Source organism: Lontra canadensis, unplaced genomic scaffold (genome assembly GCF_010015895.1).
Source record: "Lontra canadensis isolate GAN:19392208 unplaced genomic scaffold, GSC_riverotter_1.0 scaffold48, whole genome shotgun sequence".
Classification (NCBI taxonomy): Eukaryota; Metazoa; Chordata; class Mammalia; order Carnivora; family Mustelidae; genus Lontra; species Lontra canadensis.
Window position 1 is genome coordinate 8815872 of NW_022631042.1, and position 18992 is coordinate 8834863.

General features: G+C 36.4%; 1 protein-coding gene across 2 annotated transcripts in view; it reads left to right on the plus strand.

Moving 5' to 3' along the window:
- FAM185A (family with sequence similarity 185 member A) overlaps nucleotides 1-17889 on the plus strand; it is a 52295-nt gene extending 34406 nt beyond the window's left edge. The window contains exons 6-8 of one of the 2 annotated variants that reach the window (XM_032873298.1): nucleotides 1067-1162; nucleotides 2843-2977; nucleotides 16941-17889. In XM_032873298.1, coding sequence (XP_032729189.1) covers nucleotides 1067-1162; nucleotides 2843-2977; nucleotides 16941-17047 — 338 coding nt within the window. In that variant the 3' untranslated portion in view covers nucleotides 17048-17889. The remainder of the gene's footprint in view (nucleotides 1-1066; nucleotides 1163-2842; nucleotides 2978-16940) is intronic. The other variant, XM_032873299.1, reaches the window with a different exon arrangement.
- The last annotated feature ends 1103 nt before the right edge of the window (nucleotides 17890-18992 follow it).

An 18992-nucleotide genomic window follows, 5' to 3' on the forward strand; every position in this document is an offset into this window, starting at 1 on the left:
TTGGGGTCAGATTTTAACTAGTTTATTCCCAAGTAGCTTTGTTTAGGATCATGTAAAAATTTGAAGAAAAATGTATAGTATACAAATGTTTTTTCTTCACATTTTACTAAAAGTTTAATATAATTTTTGGCAATATTTTCACCACACTCCCTGATTTGTTTCCACTTTGAAGTAGTAAAATTCTTGATAAAATATCCTTTTTAAGAGGCCTTTCTAAAAAAAATACACTTTGGCCTTCCCAGGACAGTCAGACAGAATATTAGATCAAAGGTTCAGTTGTCATGGTTGAGGAAGAAGGAGCTACTTAGTGCTGACTCTTCAACATCATTCTCTTACTTCTTTGTCTCTAACTTGGTCAGCTTTCCCTTGAACTTGAAATGCTAACTTTTTGAAAACTGGGGTCAATGACGACAATACTTGAGTTTCAAATCAGCACCACTTTAATTATGGTTTTCTTCTCCTGACTGAAAGATATATGTTCAATTCCAGAAATTTGAAAAGAAACAAGCTTCACTTACTCTTTAAGTGACTCCCTTTTCTCCATTTCTGTTTAAGAAATGCAACAAAATCTTATCTAGAGTAAGCTTTCATTATTAGCAGAATTTTTTAGGACTAGCAGATTTGCTGAAAGGAAAAAATATAAGAAGTTCTGATTTTTGTTGACTTTGTTACTACTTCTGTGTATCTGTACGTGAGAGAAAATTCTTTCGTAAATATTGAAAGTTGATAATAAACTAATTATTCAATGGTGCTTAATAATCTTGGCTCTGAATGATCCACAGCTTGTGTACTGTCCTTCCTAGATATTAGGTTGCATAGTAAGCATGTTTATCAATAAGTTATGTAGGTGACTATAGACATAGGGATTTTTTGTTATCTAGGTGTAGATTGCTGATTCTGTTTTCTTTTTAAAGTGAAAGATGGCATAACTATGGGGAAAATACAAAACCTTGCAAGACTCTTAGTGCCTTATCCTACTGCCGAAGTAGAGTCCTTTATTTCAAGTTTATCATTTCAGTTACTACAATAAGAATGATTATACTTACAGTTTTTCTTTTTTTCCTAGATTCATCCTCTGGATGTCTACAGGCCTCAACTCATCAGGGTGCAATTGATGTTTATGTCAGCCACCTAGGGAAAGTGGAGTTGAAATCCCATGAAGGTTAGCCAAGTGGAATGTTTTGATATATGGTCTACGGAAGGTTTATGTAATAACATCCAGGAAAGAGATGGTCAGGTTATTTTATCTGTACTGACATGAGTTCAAGAAAATTTTCTTCTGATAAAACTCGATTTAAAGACTGATGGTGGTGGGCTCAGTTGGTTAAGTAACTGGCCTTCAGCTCACTGGCCTTTAGCTCAGGTCATGATCCTGGGGGACAGAGCCCTGCATTAGGCTCCTTGCTCAGTGGTGTATCTGTTTCTCTGTTACTCTCTGCCCCCCACCCCCACCATATTCTCTCTCTCTCTCCAGTTGCAGTGATATGCTTTGTTTCCCACCCCACCTTTTTGGGGGTTAATTATGAGAGTTTATCAGTTTTACCCCAGACTTTCTGGCTCCAGGTAGAAAGATGGAGAAGATAAGAAATTAGAGAAATTTAGGCTGATGTTAACCAAACTAAGAGACAAACAATGACCCATAAATAAGTCCATTTTAAAAGGAATCTTTACAACATTCACAATGAAAGTCATCCTGACCACCTTTGTCTGCAGAGGAAATGGGCTTAATGCTCTTTGGCCAGAGCCTCTTACTTGATTTGATATATGAGAAACAGAGTGAAACAGGAGTGTGTTGGTGAGTTTGCCCTGCAACCTATGTAGTTGTTTTAGAAAATTATTTATTTGCTAACGGAGTACTTTTTCTTATTTCCTCCTTTAAAAGCTTAAATTTCTACAAGACTGTATAGAAATAAACTTGAATGTCTTGTCTCAGGCACCTAAAAGACTAATCCATTGAAAAGATACATTAGTTGAAATTCAAATGTTCCCTTTTTATAATTATCATTCTTTTCTACCACCACCCCTCCCTCCCCAGCGCACACATACAAGATACAACTGAAAGCACAAGAGCTTAAGATTCTAGTTTTGTCACAGTGATCAGGGAAATCACAACTCCTATAATATGATGAGGGAGCAGTGTGTGAAATACCACAGCGGTTAAGAGCATGGGCTCTTGTCACTGAAGTGAAGCTAGATTCCAACACTAGTGCTAGTGGTTACTTGAGCAGGTTCTCATTTTAAAATTGGAATTCTAATAATACCTCATAAAGTTGATATGTAGATTAAGAGATCATTTCAGCTGTCTTGCTCTCAGTAAATGCTCAATTAATGGTGAACATTGTCTACAAAGTTTACTACTCACTTTTCTGATATTGGATAAGCTGACTAGGGCTATTTGCCGAACAAGTTCACAATATTCTAATGACTCATGCCCTTGGCAGAAGTTAATGTGAATGCCTTGGAAGTAAGGAAAAGGCACTGCTGTTTATATTCTTTTAAAGTTGTTTTTTGTTTGTTTGTTTGTTTGTTTTTCATTAGAGAGAGACTGAAAGCGAGCACAATCGGGGGTAGGGTCAGAGGGAGAGGGAAGAAGCAGATTCCCAGCTGAGCAGGGAATCTGATGTGGGGCTCAATCCCAGGACCCTAGGATCATGACCTGAGCTGAAGGCAGATGCTTAACCGACTGAGCCATTCAGGTGCCCTGCACTGCTGGGTAAATAAAGTGTGCTAAGGAGTTAAAGACAGTATTCCAGGAGCATTGCTACTCTTTCAGTAATTTTTCAAATGGCCCCTGGTACTTTTCATTTTCTTGCATTAATAAACTTTTTAAAATTTATTATAGGCTCTATTCTTGTCAAGGTCGCATCTTCTCTTCAAGCTCATTTACAGTTATCAGGAAGAGAGGTTGATGTGAATTCAGAAGTCCATGTTCAAGAAATGACTGAAGTTCATAAAGACGATGCTGTAATAATTACTGGTAAGGATAACACATTTTACTATGTGAGTTGAATAGTCATCATCCAGTCATAGGTAGAAATATGGTATGCTTTACTGCAGTTTTACTCTTTTATTCATTTCCATTGTCACATTTTGGTGTTTGACACTCTTTTCTTCCAACTGCTTATCAGTAAGTAGCACAATGCAGGCATTTAGTTTGAAACACTCCCTAGATGACATTGGATAAAATCAGTTTAAAAAATTTTCTATCTCCAGATGTTTGCATACCCATGTTCACAGCATTACTCACAGTAGTGAAAAGGTAAAAGCAACCCAAATGTCTATTGATAGATGAATGGGTAAGTGAAATGTGGTATATACATAAAGTGGAATATTATTTAGCCTTAAAACGGAAGGAAATCTTGTCACATGATGAAACATGGATGAACCTTCAGGACATCATGCTAAGTGAAATAAACCAGTCACAAAAAGACAAATACTGTATGATTCCTCTTATATGTGATATCTAAAGTAGCCAGATTTATAGAAACAGAAAGCAGGGGAAGGGGAGAATGGGAAGTTATTCAAAGAGCATATATAGCATTTCAGTTTTGCAAGATGAAAAAGTTCTGGAGATCTGTTGTACAGTGATGTGAGTATACTTAACACTACTGAACTGTAACTTAAAAATGATTGAGATTGTATGTTTTATGCATTTTTTACTATAATTAAAAAATTTTTAAGACCATAATTTTTTTTTTTCCTGGTATAGCTGCTTTCTAACTCTTGGCCTTAAATATCATCTAAATATATATGTATAATAAGACTCAAAGTTAACTTTGTATGATTGGAATAAACACAAATTTGGTTTGGTATTATGCACATTATAAACTTGCTTTTTTAATACAACAAATTCTCAGTCCCAGAAATGTGAATGGCTTTTGCACATTTTTTCTGATTACCTCTGGCTGCACTGTTGGCTGATACTACTTTTTAAAATATTTATTGTATACATATACATACTAAATACATGTACACAATACAAAAAAAAAAAAGGTGGGGGGAATTAATGCTGGTGAAGTTTTCCTTCAGATCTTACCAGAATGGCATTGAGAAGGACATTGAAAAAGTGTGTGGTGGTAGTGGTGGTGCCAATGAAGTGTCTTCATGAGATCAGTTTCATTTTCAAATACAGGCATACCTCAAAGATCTTGTGCGTTCTGATCCACACCACTGCAATGAAGCAACTCAAATGAATATTTTCAGTTTCCTAGTACATATAAAAGCTACATTCATACTATGCTGTAGTCTGTTAAAGTATACAGTAGCACTGTATCTAAAAAAACAATACAGATACCTTAATTAAAAATGCTTTGTTGCAAAAAAAAAAATGCTAATCATCATCTGAGCTTTTGGTGAGTCATAATCTTTTTGCATGGATGTTGATGGCTGGTGACTGGTAAGGGTTGCTGAAGGTTGAAGGTTGTGGTAGCTATGGCAATTTCTTAGGATAAAACAGTAGTGAAGTATGCAGCATTGATTCTTCCTTTCACAAATGATTTCTCTGTAATGCATAATGCTGTTTGATAGCATTTACACACAGAACTTTCAGAATTAGAATCAATCCTCTTAAATTCTGCTGCTGCTTTATCAAGTAAGTTTGTGTAATATTCTAAATTCTTTGTTGTCATTCCCACTGTCTTTATAACATCTTCGCCAGGAATGGATTCTTTCTTGAGAAACCACTTTATTTGTTTGTCCATAAAAAGCAGCTCTTCATCCATTAAAATTTATCTCTTGAGATTGCAGCAGTTCAGTCACAGCTTCAGACTCTACTTCTGCTTCTGTTTCTTTTCCTCTTTCTACAACATTTGCATTTACTTCCCCCACTAAAGTCTTGAACCCTTCAAAGTCATCCATGAATCAGCTTCTTCCAAACTCCTGCTAATATTGATACTTTAACTCTTTCCATGAATCATGAATGTCCTTAATGGCAGCTAGGGTAAATTAATCCTTTTCAGAAGGTTTTTAATTTATTTTGCCCAGATGCATCAGAGAAATCACTTTCTAGTACAGCTATAGCTTTATGAAATGTATTTCTTAAATAATAAGACTAGAAAGTTGAAATGACTCCTTGATCCATACGCTGCAGGATGGATGTTGTGCTGGCAGGCACGAGAACATTAATCTCATTGTACATCTCATCAGAGCTCTTGGGTGACCACTGCATTGTCAATGAGCAGTCATATTTTGAAAGGAATCTTTTTTTTTTGAACAATAGGTCTCAACAGTGGACTTAAAATATTTAGTAAACCATGTTGTAAACAGATGAGCTATCATCCAGGTTTTGCTGTTCCATTGATTGAGCCCAGTCAGAGTAGGTTTAGCATAATTTTTAAGAGCCCTAGGATTTCCAGAGTGGTAAATCAGCATTGGCTTCAACTTAAAGTTAACAGCTGGATTAACCTCTATCAGGAGAGTCAGCCTGTCCTTTGAAGTTTTGAAGCCAGGCATGGACTTCTCCTGTCTAGCTATGAAATTCCTAGGTGGCATCTTCCTCCAATATAAGGCATTTGTACACATTGAAAATTGGTTGTTTAGTGTATCACCTTCATTAATGATCTTACATAGATCTTCTGGATAATTTGCTGCAGCTTCTGCATTAGCCCCTTATGCTTCACCCTGCACTCTTATGTTATGGAGACCGCTTCTTTCCTTAAACGTCTTGAAACAGCCTCTGCTGGCATCAAACCTTTTTCATTCAGCTTTCTCACCTGAGCGTTCATAGACTTGAAGTGTGTTAGGGCCTTGCTCTGGATTAGGCTTTGGCTTAAGGGAATGTTGTGGTTGGTTGGATCTTCTATCCAGACTGTTAAAACTTTCTCCATATCAGTAATAAGGCTATTTCACTTTCTTATCATTTGTGTGTTCACTGGTCAGACTTTCAATTTTCCTTCAAGAACTTTTCTTTTGCATTCACAACTTGGCTAACATTTTGGCACAGGACACCTAGCTTTCTGCCTGTCTTGGCTTTGGACAAGGCTTCCTCACTAAGCTTAATCATTTTTAGCTTTTGATTTAAAGTAAGAGGTATATGACTCTTATTTTCACTTAAACACTTGGAGACTATTGTAGGATTATTATTGTAGGATTATTAATTGGCCTAATATTGTTGGCACAATATTGTTGTGTCTCAGGAAATAGGGAGGTCTAAGGAGAGAGAGAGAGATGGGGGACTGACCACATTTATCAATTAAGTTTGCAATCTTATACTGTTGCCATTTATGGTGCTTCAAATCAGTCACTTTAGTAAAATCAAAGACCACTGATCACAGATCATCATAACACATGTAATAATAATGAAGAAGTTTAAAATATGGTGAGAATTACCAAAATGTGACACACAGACACAAAGTGAGCAACTGTAGGGTTGCCACAGATTCAGTTTGTGAAAAATGCAGTGTCTACAAAGCACGAGAAAGCAAAGTACAATAAAGCAAGGTATGCCTTTATTCATTTTGTGTGTCATAAAAGTCTAAAAAGTAATTTGTTAAAAATCATAGAATCTTAACAAAAAGTATAACAAGTAGCAAAAATAAGACCTGTATACATACCCACCCTCAAATGTCACTCAGTGGCTGATAGGTAGACTCTTAGTGACATAGTGAAAATTTGATGAAAATGTAACTGTATTAAATGTAGTAAGAATCAACTTCTTGCGATCCAATCTCTTGATTTTAGTAAGGAGGCAATAGAGTTACCTTTTTTGGTCCCCATAATCTAAAGCAATAATATAAATTTGTTTAATAATGTTCTGAATGATAGCATAATCAAATTATTTTGTGTATATTAAGAATTTTTGAATTAGAAATTTAAGTTACTTTGTCATTTTTTTATTGTTACTCGTAGAATCTTGTGCCTTCCTGAAATTTACATTTAGTGTTAATTCAGTTTTAAAGCCCTATTTTCAATATTTCAGCCATTAAGAAAAAAACCTCTTTAAATCCTTTAAGAATACTTACTAGTCCTGTCACTGGATAAAATCAGTACCTGCAGACCTGATCTCTTTTTTTTTTTACCTATTCTTATTCCACTCAGCCAGTACCACCTCAAGCATAATATATTTAAAAACAAACATCATCTTTCCTTTGCATAGCCCCTGCTTCTTTCTTCTCTATTTTCCTTTATTTGGTCAGTCACTCAACAAACTTTTATTGATTATTGAGCCAAACACTGCTAGAAACTAGGAATGAAAGGTATCCTCTGAGAAGGTTACATCCTAGTAAGGCAAGACAAATCAGTGAACATAATAAAGTGGAATGAATGTATTAAATGTATGTATATGGTAGAATGAAAGCACATGACACATCTAAATTAGACTAGCATTGTGAGTTTGAATAAGTGAGAGAAGTGCAGCATAGCTAGAGTACATAGAGTAGGGAAAGTGGCATAAAGGAAGGCTGGAAATTTTGGGAGGGGTCAGATCATATAGGACTGATTTGGATTTTATACTAAGTGCATTGCAAAGACACCAAAAGGTTTTCATCTGGGTTTATACAACCAAATCTGTGCATTACAAATGTGCACTAAATTTTGAGTGGAGAAAGATTATAAGGGACAATGGTGAGTGAAGGAAAAGCTAATTAGCATGTTACTGCAGTAAGTTAGGAGAAAGAGGTCATTGGCCTGGACTCCGCTGCAAGCTATCTTAAAATCAACAAACAAACATATAAGCCTTCAATAAATTTTGGTTGAGGAAATAGGTAATTGGATGCTGTGAGAAAGATAGATGCTTACTTTATTCGTTATTATGAGGCTTCTCAAAGTATTTGTTTTCTAGTCCCTCCTTCCTTCCTAAACCAGGAAGGCCCAAGTTGCAGAATGAAGTTTATTTCCTGCCCACAGCGTAATAATCTAGGAACTAATCATCAGAATTTTTTTGTAGAGTACCACATGATAATACTATTAGCCCCAGTTGTATCTATAGATTGTCTCTCATTATTAGTTTAAATCTATTAGAGTAATTGTGCAGAGGGATCTCAGATAAAAACAGAGCAGTTCCTTTGGAGAGAGCTGTGTGAACAAGTGACTGAGTTTATAGAAGCTTTCATATTTCATTTTAATTCTAAAACTGTTTGGTGCCCAGAAGGCCACAGACCTTATTTATCAAATGGATGGAAAAATTTTTTTCAAAGTTTATTTGACAGAGATCACAAGTAGGCAGAGAGGCAGGCAAAGAGAGAGAGGGGGAAGCATGTTCCCCGCTTAGGAGAGCCTGATGCAGGGCTGGATCCCAGGACCTCGAGACCATGACCTGAGCCAAGGGCAGAGGCCTAACGTACTGAGCCACCCAGGTGCCCCTGGATGGAATAATTTGAGAGGCCTTTTTCAAGAAAATCAGGGCAAATTGCTTTTTCTGTGGAGATTTCCAACATGAAACCCAATTTTGGAAATAATGAGCAGCTTTATATGTGAGTTGCTATTATAGGCAGCTGAGCTCAGCTCATTTGGGCCTTCCTTACAGAGCCTATGAGGCATAGAAACAGAAATACCCTCACTGCTAAAACGTCTGGATTGTATCTGTAGCATGACTTTTGCATGATTTCTGCAAGAAACCAGGCCTGTAAAAATTAGTCCCTAGGGCTCAGGCTTCCCACAGGGTTTGATGTGTCAGCACTGTAATTTTATTTGATTTCCTGCTTCATGGTTTCCTTCGTTTTTGCTGTCACTAATAACTATAACTTGTACAATTCTTAAAGTGATTTATAAGTATTATATGCTATTCGGAGGTCAAAAGAAAGCCCGGGACTCTCAGGCTGAAACATTTATGTACTTTAAAAGCTGTGCACAGTGTATATCCTTTAAGGTGCATTTTTTAATCCTTATAAGATCCTTGATTCCAAGTTTTGTGCTCTACCCATTTATGGCAAATTTAATGAGTGGTGAGTGGCTTAGGTAACATATTTCTTAAAAGAAATTGACTTCTCTGTTGGGTTTTAGTCTTGGTTTATCAACTTAGATATGAAACCTCACTGTGTATATCAAGACATTCTGTGAGCCAAAAACTGCATGCGGTACAAAATCCTTTTGTCTTAAAGCCCCCAGTTTAGATGTTGGAGAGTATTAGAGATGAAGCATGTCGCCAGCCAAATGATGTTTGCCCTTGTCTGTTTAGTAGTGGAGGTGATACTACTGTGTTCTCTTTATTTTAGTCAGACTGGAAATGTAAAGCATATTAAAAAATGAATTCATTTGGAATTAGACAACCAAGTCAAAAGAGAGTTCTGAGCTTGTTTTTAAGCCAGAGAGTTATACAGTTAAGGGTATTGTGATTTACAATGGAAAACTGGTGCATGGGTTGGAAAAGAGGATGAAATGGTACTAAGCCTCCCAGAATGCCACTTTTAAAATCTAGTGACGGTGTTTTCCCTCCAAAGGGGGAAAAATACCTAGTTTTTTGATATGACTCATAGAAATAATTCTTTTTTTAGAGCACACTGAAGTTTGAGTTTTCTCCAAGCTTATAGCACATGGATTTGTCAGTTACATAAATGGGCTTTAAGATGACATGGAAGAAATTCAGTAAGACAATGAAGAGTGCTATAGGCTTATGGCTGTCTACTTAAAAATACTTTGATAGGGAGCTAATGTGGAAAAACTGCCTTCAGACTGTTTGTGCTTTTAATGTGTTTTTGTTTCCCTATCATTTTTTAAAGTGTAAGATAACTGAGAATGTCTTAGATAATTAGACATCAACTTTGTTAATGTTTACCAAAAAGACCAGGTTTTGTTTCTTTTTATCTGCAAACATTACCTGTAAGGCTAGACAGTAAATATGTTAGACATTGCAGGCTACATATAAAAAAAAAAATATGTTTTTTTAATAACCCTTTAAAAATGTAAAAGTCATTCTTAGCTCTTAGGCCATAAAAGCAGGCCTCAGGCCAGATTCAGCCTGTGGGCTATAATTTCTTAGCGTCTAGACTAGAGATTAAAGTGCAGGCCCTAATCTTAGAGCATATGAATCCTGTTTGTAATTCCTGGGGATTTTGTTTGTTTTTGTTTTTGTATTTATTGTAGTCATTTAAGAAATACCGAACCATAGCCAAATCTTATCCTGAATGATCTCTCCCCAGGAATGAGGAAAAAATGATTTATGCCCATAAAATTGTGATTATATAAGATTTAAGAAACAGTACAACCATAGAATATATATATTGTGGCAAATAAAAACACAAAATGTTCAGCATCACTAGCCATTAGTGAAGTGCAAATTAAAACCAGAATGAGATACTACCTATTAGAATGGGTAAAATAAAAAATATTGATAATACTAAATGCTGGCAAGTATGTGGAAGGATTGGATTTCTCCTACATTGTTGTTAGGAATGTAAAATGATATACCTACTCTAAAATTCAGTCTGGCAGTTTGTTGAAAACTGAACTTAAAACTACCATATGACCCAACAATTACACTCCTAGACATTTGTCTTGGACAAATGAAACTTAAAGTTTCACATAAAAACCTGTACACAAATATTTATAGCTTTATTTGTAATACCCAAAGCAAGAAATGATGAGAATACCCTTCTGTTAGTAAATGGTTACGTAGACTGTAGTATGTCTATATAATGGAATACTATTCAACAATAAAGAGGAATGATACAAGTGTGCCTGGGTGGCTCAGTCAGTTAAGCGACTGCCTTCAGGTCAGGTCATGATCCCAGGGTCCTGGGATTGGCCCCACACCCGCCCTCTGCTCTGTGAGGATCCTACTTCTCCCTTTTCCTCTGCTTGCTGCTCCCCCTGCTTGTGTTCACTTGCTCGCTGTCTGTCAAATAAATAAAAAAAAAAATCTTAAAAAAAAAAAAAAGAATGATCTATTGATAAATACAACTTAGATGGAACTAAAGGGCAGCATGCTGAGTGAAAAAAGCCAGTCTCAAAATGTCATACACTGTATGATTCCATTTATATGACATTTTTAGAGTGACAGTATTATAGAAATTGAGACTAGACAAGTAGCTTCCAAAGGTTAGGGAAGGAGACAGAGGATAAGACTATAAAGAGACGTCACAAAGGACACTTGCTTTGTGGTGATAGAATAGTTCCATATCTTGATTAATCTTGTAAATATATAAGGATAAGACTATAAAGAGATGTCACAAAGGACACTTGCTTTGTGGTGATAGAGCAGTTCTATATCTTGATTATAATGATGTCATAAATCTATACATGTGATAAAATGTCATAACAGTAAACACAAAAATTGTATGCAAAAAATGATGAAATCTGAGTAAGATCTGTAGTCTGATTAATTGTACTTTGCCAACCAATTGCTTGGTTTTGGTAATACATTATGATTATGAGACCATTGGGAGAACTGGGTTAATGGGTACTTAGGACCTCTGTGAACTATTTTTGCAACTTGTTATGAGTCTTTATTATTTCAAAATAAGAAGTTTGTGTAATAGAGGGAGTGAGAGAGAGGAAGACAATGGGGAGAGAGAGAAAGAAACAATGGAGGTTTCCAGTCAAGAAGTGGAATAAAACTGGTAAAAAATACAAATCAGTGGACTGATTTACCCTTTTATCTAAAACAACAACAACAACAACAACAACAAAATTTTGTAAACAGAAAAAAAGCACGAGTAAACAGTTTCTAAGACATTATATATCAGGTAAGGAGAGAAAGTGATCACTGAGGGATGGGAAATAAACAAAATGAGCCCCTGCCTAGTCCCTCGAGAGTCTCCAGGCTGTGGTACACAGGGAGAGGGAACCACTGTGGAACCCAGCAGACTCCCAGAGTTGAGGAGATCATGATGAGAGTCCAGACCAAGACGGTGAGAGTTCATAGGACAAAGTACCAGAGGAAAAAGAACCTTGGTGTTTGCACCAGTGCAAGAACACTGCGAGACTGGAAAAAAACATAACTTAGAGGTATTGGGTAGAACACTTAGTTGTTAGAAACAGTTGTCCCTAGACTGAACATTCCTCTAGAACTGCCTAACAAATCACTAAAGCAAGAGATAAAAGGCTTAAACTGTTTCCAAGTAACATAACTGCATCCCTGAACCAAGCTCAAGATTTACTATATCTGGCATTCAAAGATGATCAGACATGCAAAAAGGGAAGAAAATATAACCCATAATAAAGGGAATATCAGTTGAAATCCATCTAGAACAGATACAGATGTCTGAATTAGCAGAGAAGGAAAATAAGAGAGTTATTATAACTGTATTCTACCTGTTCGAATATAGCATAAAGTTAACTAAAGATGAAGACATGAAAGATGTAAAGAAGACCAAAATTGGATTTCTAGAAATGGAAACTGTACTGTCTGAACTGAAAAATACAGTGGATGGGATTAAACAAAAGATTTGAGGAACAGTCTTTCTGAGAATTTCTTGGGCAAAACGGATTAGCTACTTGCTCAAAACCTAGAGTACTGTTGACTTTGTTATTATTCCAGGTAATTAAGAGAAAATATAAATGATGGGAACCATTAAAACTAGCTCAAAAATATTTTCTTGTCGGTAATGACTTGTTAAGATGCCTGGAGTTACATTTTTGTCAAGGGGAGACTTGTAAACAGTTATTGAATGTTGACAACATTAAAACATTTGGTTATAGAATTGTGTTTGGCTAGAGGTTTTATTTGTGAAAAGTATGCATTAAAATAATAAAATTTCATGTTTCATAGGTGTATGATTTACTTTCCTAGCCATTTGGTAAACTTTTTGAGGATATTAGCATGTCTTTGTACATCTTTTGAGTGTAAAGATATAAACTACTTTATCATGGTGCTTCCCAATAGTGGGTGGTCAGTAGTGTATAAAAATGTAGAAGAGGGAATCCTCCAACCGTGAACATTGAAGTTAAATATGCTGCTAATAAGGCAGTACAGAAATTATCTTCTGAACCAAATGTTTAAATAAAGTCTGTTATAAGGGTTGGGAGAGGGAGGTGGAATTTCAGAACAAGGGAGGGGAAAGGAGAAGCTCACCTTAGCCAAGAAGCTTTTTAAGCCTATTTTTAAACCAGAGAATTAAATTCTGCAGAGTACTACTTAGAGGCCTATCTTTGTGCACAGCTAGTGCTGATTAGATCAGGTATATTTGGGGTTAAATAATGATTAATGCTTCTCAACTAGGTATTTGGGGGAAAATAAAAGAACTTGGAAATTCATATATTTATATGGTTGGATTTGGACAGGGCAGACTTAGAGAGCAAACACTGGAGTTTAAAAACGTGTTCTGAGGGGTGCCTGGGTGGCACAGTCGATTAAGTGTCCAGCTCTTGGTTTCAGTTCAGGTTATGATCTCAGGGCCCTAAGATTGAGCCCCACATCAGGCTCTGTGCTCAGCACAGGGTCTGCTTCAGATTCTCTCCCTCTTCCTCTACCCATGCTGCAGGACTCCTGCATGGGTCTCTTAAATAAATAAATAAATAAATAAATAAATAAATAAATAAAATATTTTTAAAGACACCCAAAACCATGTCCTGAAAATAAACTTTTCCTCCCACTTAATGGAAGCCAAATTATATAGAGATAAGGTAGTCATTTCCCATTTTTGCCAAATACGTTATCCTTGGCAAAGGGAATTAAATTTACTGAATTTGTTTTGTTTTCTGCAACTGCAAGTTCCAATATGTGTTGCAAGATTTTTGTAGGAGGGAATTTATAAACTTTACAAATTAGAAGTAGAATCTCCACAGATTCAGGCCAACCAAAGTATGAAGATCTTTGGGTAAATTACTTATAGGCAAAATAGGGAAAGCTATTTTTAAGCAACCTAAATGGAATCGTATAAACTGTCTTTCTTTTTGAGTATTGTTTCTAGGCTAAAACTGCTATGTGTTCATTTTGTTAGTAGCAGTAGCATTATGTGCAGTATAATGGCCAAGGGCAGGCTGCCCCAAGATGGACTACTTTGGGATCAAGATTATTTCAAGTTAAAAGTAATCAAAACCTAGCAGAATGCAGGTAAAGTTGTCTACCGCCTCCTCAGCTGCATAACTTTACATTGGAAAGGAGAGTCTGAGCCAAAAAGAGAGCTATTAACAGAGACTCCCCTTTACCTAAGAAACTTATCTGCATAATGGGGCAACTTTTGTTTCTCAAAACATCTCCTTTCACTTTCCTGCTAATGGTCTTCTCCCCTTTGTATCAGGCCTATCCCTCTCCTTAGCTTATATAAACTTCATATTGCCTCATTGTCTTTGGGATTTCATGTCTGTGTGGATTCCTCATGTACACCTATTAAATTTGATTTTTTCCTGTAAATCTGTCTCATATCAGTTTGGTTCTAAGTCCAGTTAGAAGAACCCTAGGGCAGGGGGAGGTCTTCCATCCTTACAGTAGCCTCTACTGCTCCAAAAGGAAATGAGTAGATTGGCTTCTCTTTCCATAAGCAAGAAAAGCATGACTGCAGAGGCAATGAATAAGTATATTAAGGAAAAAAAATCTTAGTTGGGAAAACCTTACTATTGTTTTACTTTGCTATTGATGCCAAATGGTGTGAAAAAATAATAAAGTTGGGGCGCCTGGGTGGCTCAGTCGGTTAAGCGGCTGCCTTCAGCTCAGGTCATGATCCCAGGGTCCGTATCAAGCCTCCCATCAGTATCCCTGCTCAGCAGAGAGCCTGCTTCTCCCTCTTCCTCTGCCTGCTGCTCTGCCTACTTGTGCTCTCTCTTTCTCTCTCAAATATTTTTAAAAAATAATAGTAATAATAAAGTTAGAGCAACCAACGCTTAGGATTTCCAGTTCTTTCCTCTACATTTATTTGAATTACTAGGAAAAAAATTCTGTGTTATAGAAAAACTCTTGGGTGCAGGTACCTTGAAATTGTGACCTACCAAATGCAGCACAGGCACAAAAAGTACGTTTAAATTGACAAAGCTGAACCCCTTAATAACGAAGAGTTGGAAGAAAAAAAGAAGCTCCCATGAAATAACAAAATTCAACTAGGTAAATTTGAAAATCTAAGTGGCTTTATTAAACAATTTATGAATTGGGCAGCACCTCACCTAGTGAGTAGAGAGGCACACCAAAGAGTTGTACAAAATGGAAGGTTTTTTCAGGGGAGAATAGGGGTAAGAAAGTTATTAGCAAAAGAAAAAGATTGTTCCAGGCTAGGCCCTGTCTAGGTTGAAAAAGCAAAGTGGTCTTATTATTCAAATGACCTGGTCTTCTGGGATGGAGGGATGGAGGGATGGAGAGGGCCCTTGTGGCAAACTCATCGGCACTGACTGAAAAATTACTGATGGGCCAGCTAAGACTACATTTCTGGGGGAGTTTGAAACTGCAATTAGATTTTGTATTAAACACCTGTTTGGGAACTTGGCCTAAGTGACACCATTTGGGCTTGGGATGGTTTTTTGTTCTTTGTGGGGTTTTGGTGTGTGTGTGTGTGTGTGTGTGTGTGTGTGTGTGTGGTTGTTTTTTTGTTTGTTTGTTTGTTTTTACATTTCTAATACATGGATTTACCAAAAGGAATGAGATTTAACCAGTTTACTGAGAAGTAGAGTAACAATAGTATATAATAATAATATAGAGTAATAATTCTAAAGTAGAGAATACATAAATAATTCCAATACATTGAAATACAGCAAGAGAAGTGGAAAGAAAAACTCCAGAGGAAGTCATTGGATACTTGAAAGATGCAATTAACTCTAAAACATAGATAGACGAGATTATGACTCAGATGAAAGGAGAGGCAAGAACTCAGAGAAGAATTTTTATCAAAGAAGCGCTTGACAGGAAGACTGGATGGTACAAAGCACCTTTTCATCAGCTAGGAACATCACATGGTACTAACAAAGGAAAAAGCTATACTAAAGAAAAGAATTGTTTCCTGATTTTTGTGCTTGGAGTCAGCAAAGAAAATGTGTATGAAGAATTGAGACAGTGTATTCACAAGTCTTTTCAGTTCAGATTTAACTGGTCTCTTAAATCCAGAATGGCAGTGGAGCTTAAGAGGACATGTAACACCTTAATTACCTTGATTGAAAGAAGAAAACATGGAAATAGAAGAGAGATGGGAAATGAACCAGGTGAGCTCTATGCCTGCTACAGCATATCACCTGGAGGGAGTTTCCACGGTGCAGGGCAGGAAGGGGTAATACAGACAGAGCCCAACAGACTGCTGACAACGAAGAGACTACGTGTCTGGGGAGACTAGGACTGCTAGATTTACCAAGAGAGAGTTCAAGAGAGGAGGGAGCTGCACAGGGTGCCTGAGAGCATTCAGCAAAGTACTGATCAGCATGTGTGTCAGGAAACTACCTGATACCTGCCAGAGTGTGAATGAACCTCAAAATGATTATGCTGAGTGAAAGCACCTAGACTTTATATATACATACATACATGTATATGGTTGTATATGGTTATATATGTGTGTATATCTATACAGATACATACACACACACACACACACACACACACACACATACACACATATGGTTTTATTCCACTCATTAAAATTTTAGAAAATGTGACTAATCTGTAGTGACACAAAGTAGATCAGTGTTTAGGATGTTGGGGGGGGACTGTCTGGAGGTGACAGGCAGGGAAGGGACAGGAGGAAGAAATGACAAAGGAGTATAAAGCAACTTGTAAGAGTGATGGATATAATCATTATTTTGATTGAAGAGATGGTTTCACAGAGTTTTACATATGTCAGACCTTACTGTATTGCATATATTAAGCACTTAGAGTTTGTCAGTTGTACTTAAACCTCTTTAAAACCGGCATACCAAAAAGACCCACAAAAACCCCAAAACAAATAAAGAGTAGCTTCCCTTTCATTTGTTCTGAGAGAATGAAAAGAGGGAACAAGCCCAGGTAACCTCTTTGCAACTCTCCCAACTCAGATTATTTTTTCTAAGACTTTTGCTGTTACAAAGTACTTTTCAGTTTCAGAGATGTGTGGTTAGGATCTTGTAGTCAAATACTGCTCTTGTCAATGAAGATATAACTATGCAATTTTGTGTTTCAGGGCTCATGAATCAAGCAAGCAAACATGAAAAATGGATTAAGGCTGATGCCCCAGAAGGCACTGTAAATCTTAGAAGTCAAAGCTGGTTTCAGTCCCTAAAACTGTAGGACTGAGAATCATTGGAATTGTATTTATAATTTTTAGCAATGATTAGCAGATCTGTGACTACAAAAATGCAAACACCACAGTTCATATAAATGCTGAAAACAACAAATTGGAATGAATACTGGTGAATTGTCTTGTGGGGGCCTTTTCAAAATTTGTATTTAGCTATTATATTTGTTTCCTATTGCTCTGTAATGAAATTACCACAAACTTACCGTCTTAAAGTCACACTTACTTTTAGCTCACAGTTCTGTAGGTCAAGAGACCTGCATGGCTAGGTTCTCTGCTCAGGGTGGACAGGGCTGGACTCGGCATTACCCAGGCTGTGTTCTCATCTAGAAGCTCTGGGCGGGGAAGTCTACTTTCAAGTCTGTTTATATTGGCAAGATCCAGTTCCCTCTGACTGCTACTGAGGTCTCTGTTTTCTTGCTGTCCATCAGTGATCTCTCTAAGCTTGTACAGGCCATTTGCATTCCTTCTCATGTGGCCCTCTCCATCTTTAAGCCAGCAATGATGCATTCGGATGTTTCTGGTACTTTGTATGTCTGACCTCTTCTGCAGCCAGCTGGAGAAACTGCTTTTAAAGGGCTTAACTTGATTTGATCAAGCCTGCCCAGAATCATCTTTGTTTTGCTGTATAATGTAACATAATCATGGGAGTGCTATCTACTCATATTTATAATTTCTGTTTACACTCAGGAGAAAGCGATTATACAAAGGCATAGGTAATGGGGAGAAGTTGTCTTAGAATGTCTTGCACCACAGGTCTCATAACATGTTTGCTACTTAGAGCCTCTTATGACAGTGTAAATTTAAGCTGTGAATAAAAACATCTAAAATGTGATGCATTTACTACTGATTTCTTTTCTTTCTTTCTTTTTTTTTTTGGTGTAATTTAAGATATAATGCATTGGGAAGAGGAGAAACAATCAGCGATTTTTCACAATGAAGATTGATTTTCACTTTAACAAGTGTACTGTATAAAGTTATTTCCTGAATTCTCTTTCAAACCTGTCTACTTCTGGGACGTTTAACTTATATAAGACTAAATAGTCCTATCTTTTGGATTATGTCTTTTATGATCAAGATAAATCAGTTCTTAAACAATGCTTTCTAATAAACCTTCTCAAATACTATGATTTATAATAATAATCTCTTTGTTAATATTTTATTTAGAGCTCTATTTTTAACTTTATAGTTACAAAACAAAAAGTAAACAGTGGAATATTTCAAAGTCTCCTTTAGTTCAATCTTCATGAAATCATAATTTATAGAAGTTGGGACAATATTCATGTTAGTATGTTTGATGTGGTTATAGTGTATGTGTGCTAAATTATTAAGTAGAGGAAACTGTAAGGCAGTGAGGCAGTTTTTATAATCTTTTTCACCCTCATGCAATTATATAAATATTTTCATGACTAAAAGTAAAGTTTATGAAATTAGTCAACAGCAGCCAGAAAGGTCATGAGCATAACAGCTATAAATTGTATTTAAAAATATTAAAAGAATTGGACATATTTGAATCACATAGTCAAGCCCAAACAGAAAGGATAAGCTGCCATATTTTGGTCTCTTGAATACTCACCCATGGATAGCAAATGCTTAAGAGCTGAAGACCTAAGTAGTATTTTCAATGTTTTGAGTGCTTTGCACTGAGAACTTGAAGATTTCTCCACATGTTCATTCTGCTTCTTGGTAACTTTTAGCTCACCTTTTCTAACATCTACCCCTTTTCTTTCATTTTTATAGTTATAAAATTTGTCTTTTCATAAAGAACAAATGTGTCTCCTGTCTTTGTTTAAAAGAGGATCTTTCTCAAAGAGTTTTGGAGCAAGCTTTGACAGTTAAATACCAAACACCCTGCTTGGTTTCTAGGGAACATAACAGGGTATCTTTCTCCTTACCCTTGATCTACCCCAAGTAGGTTTTATTCCTTTAGAAAGCAGT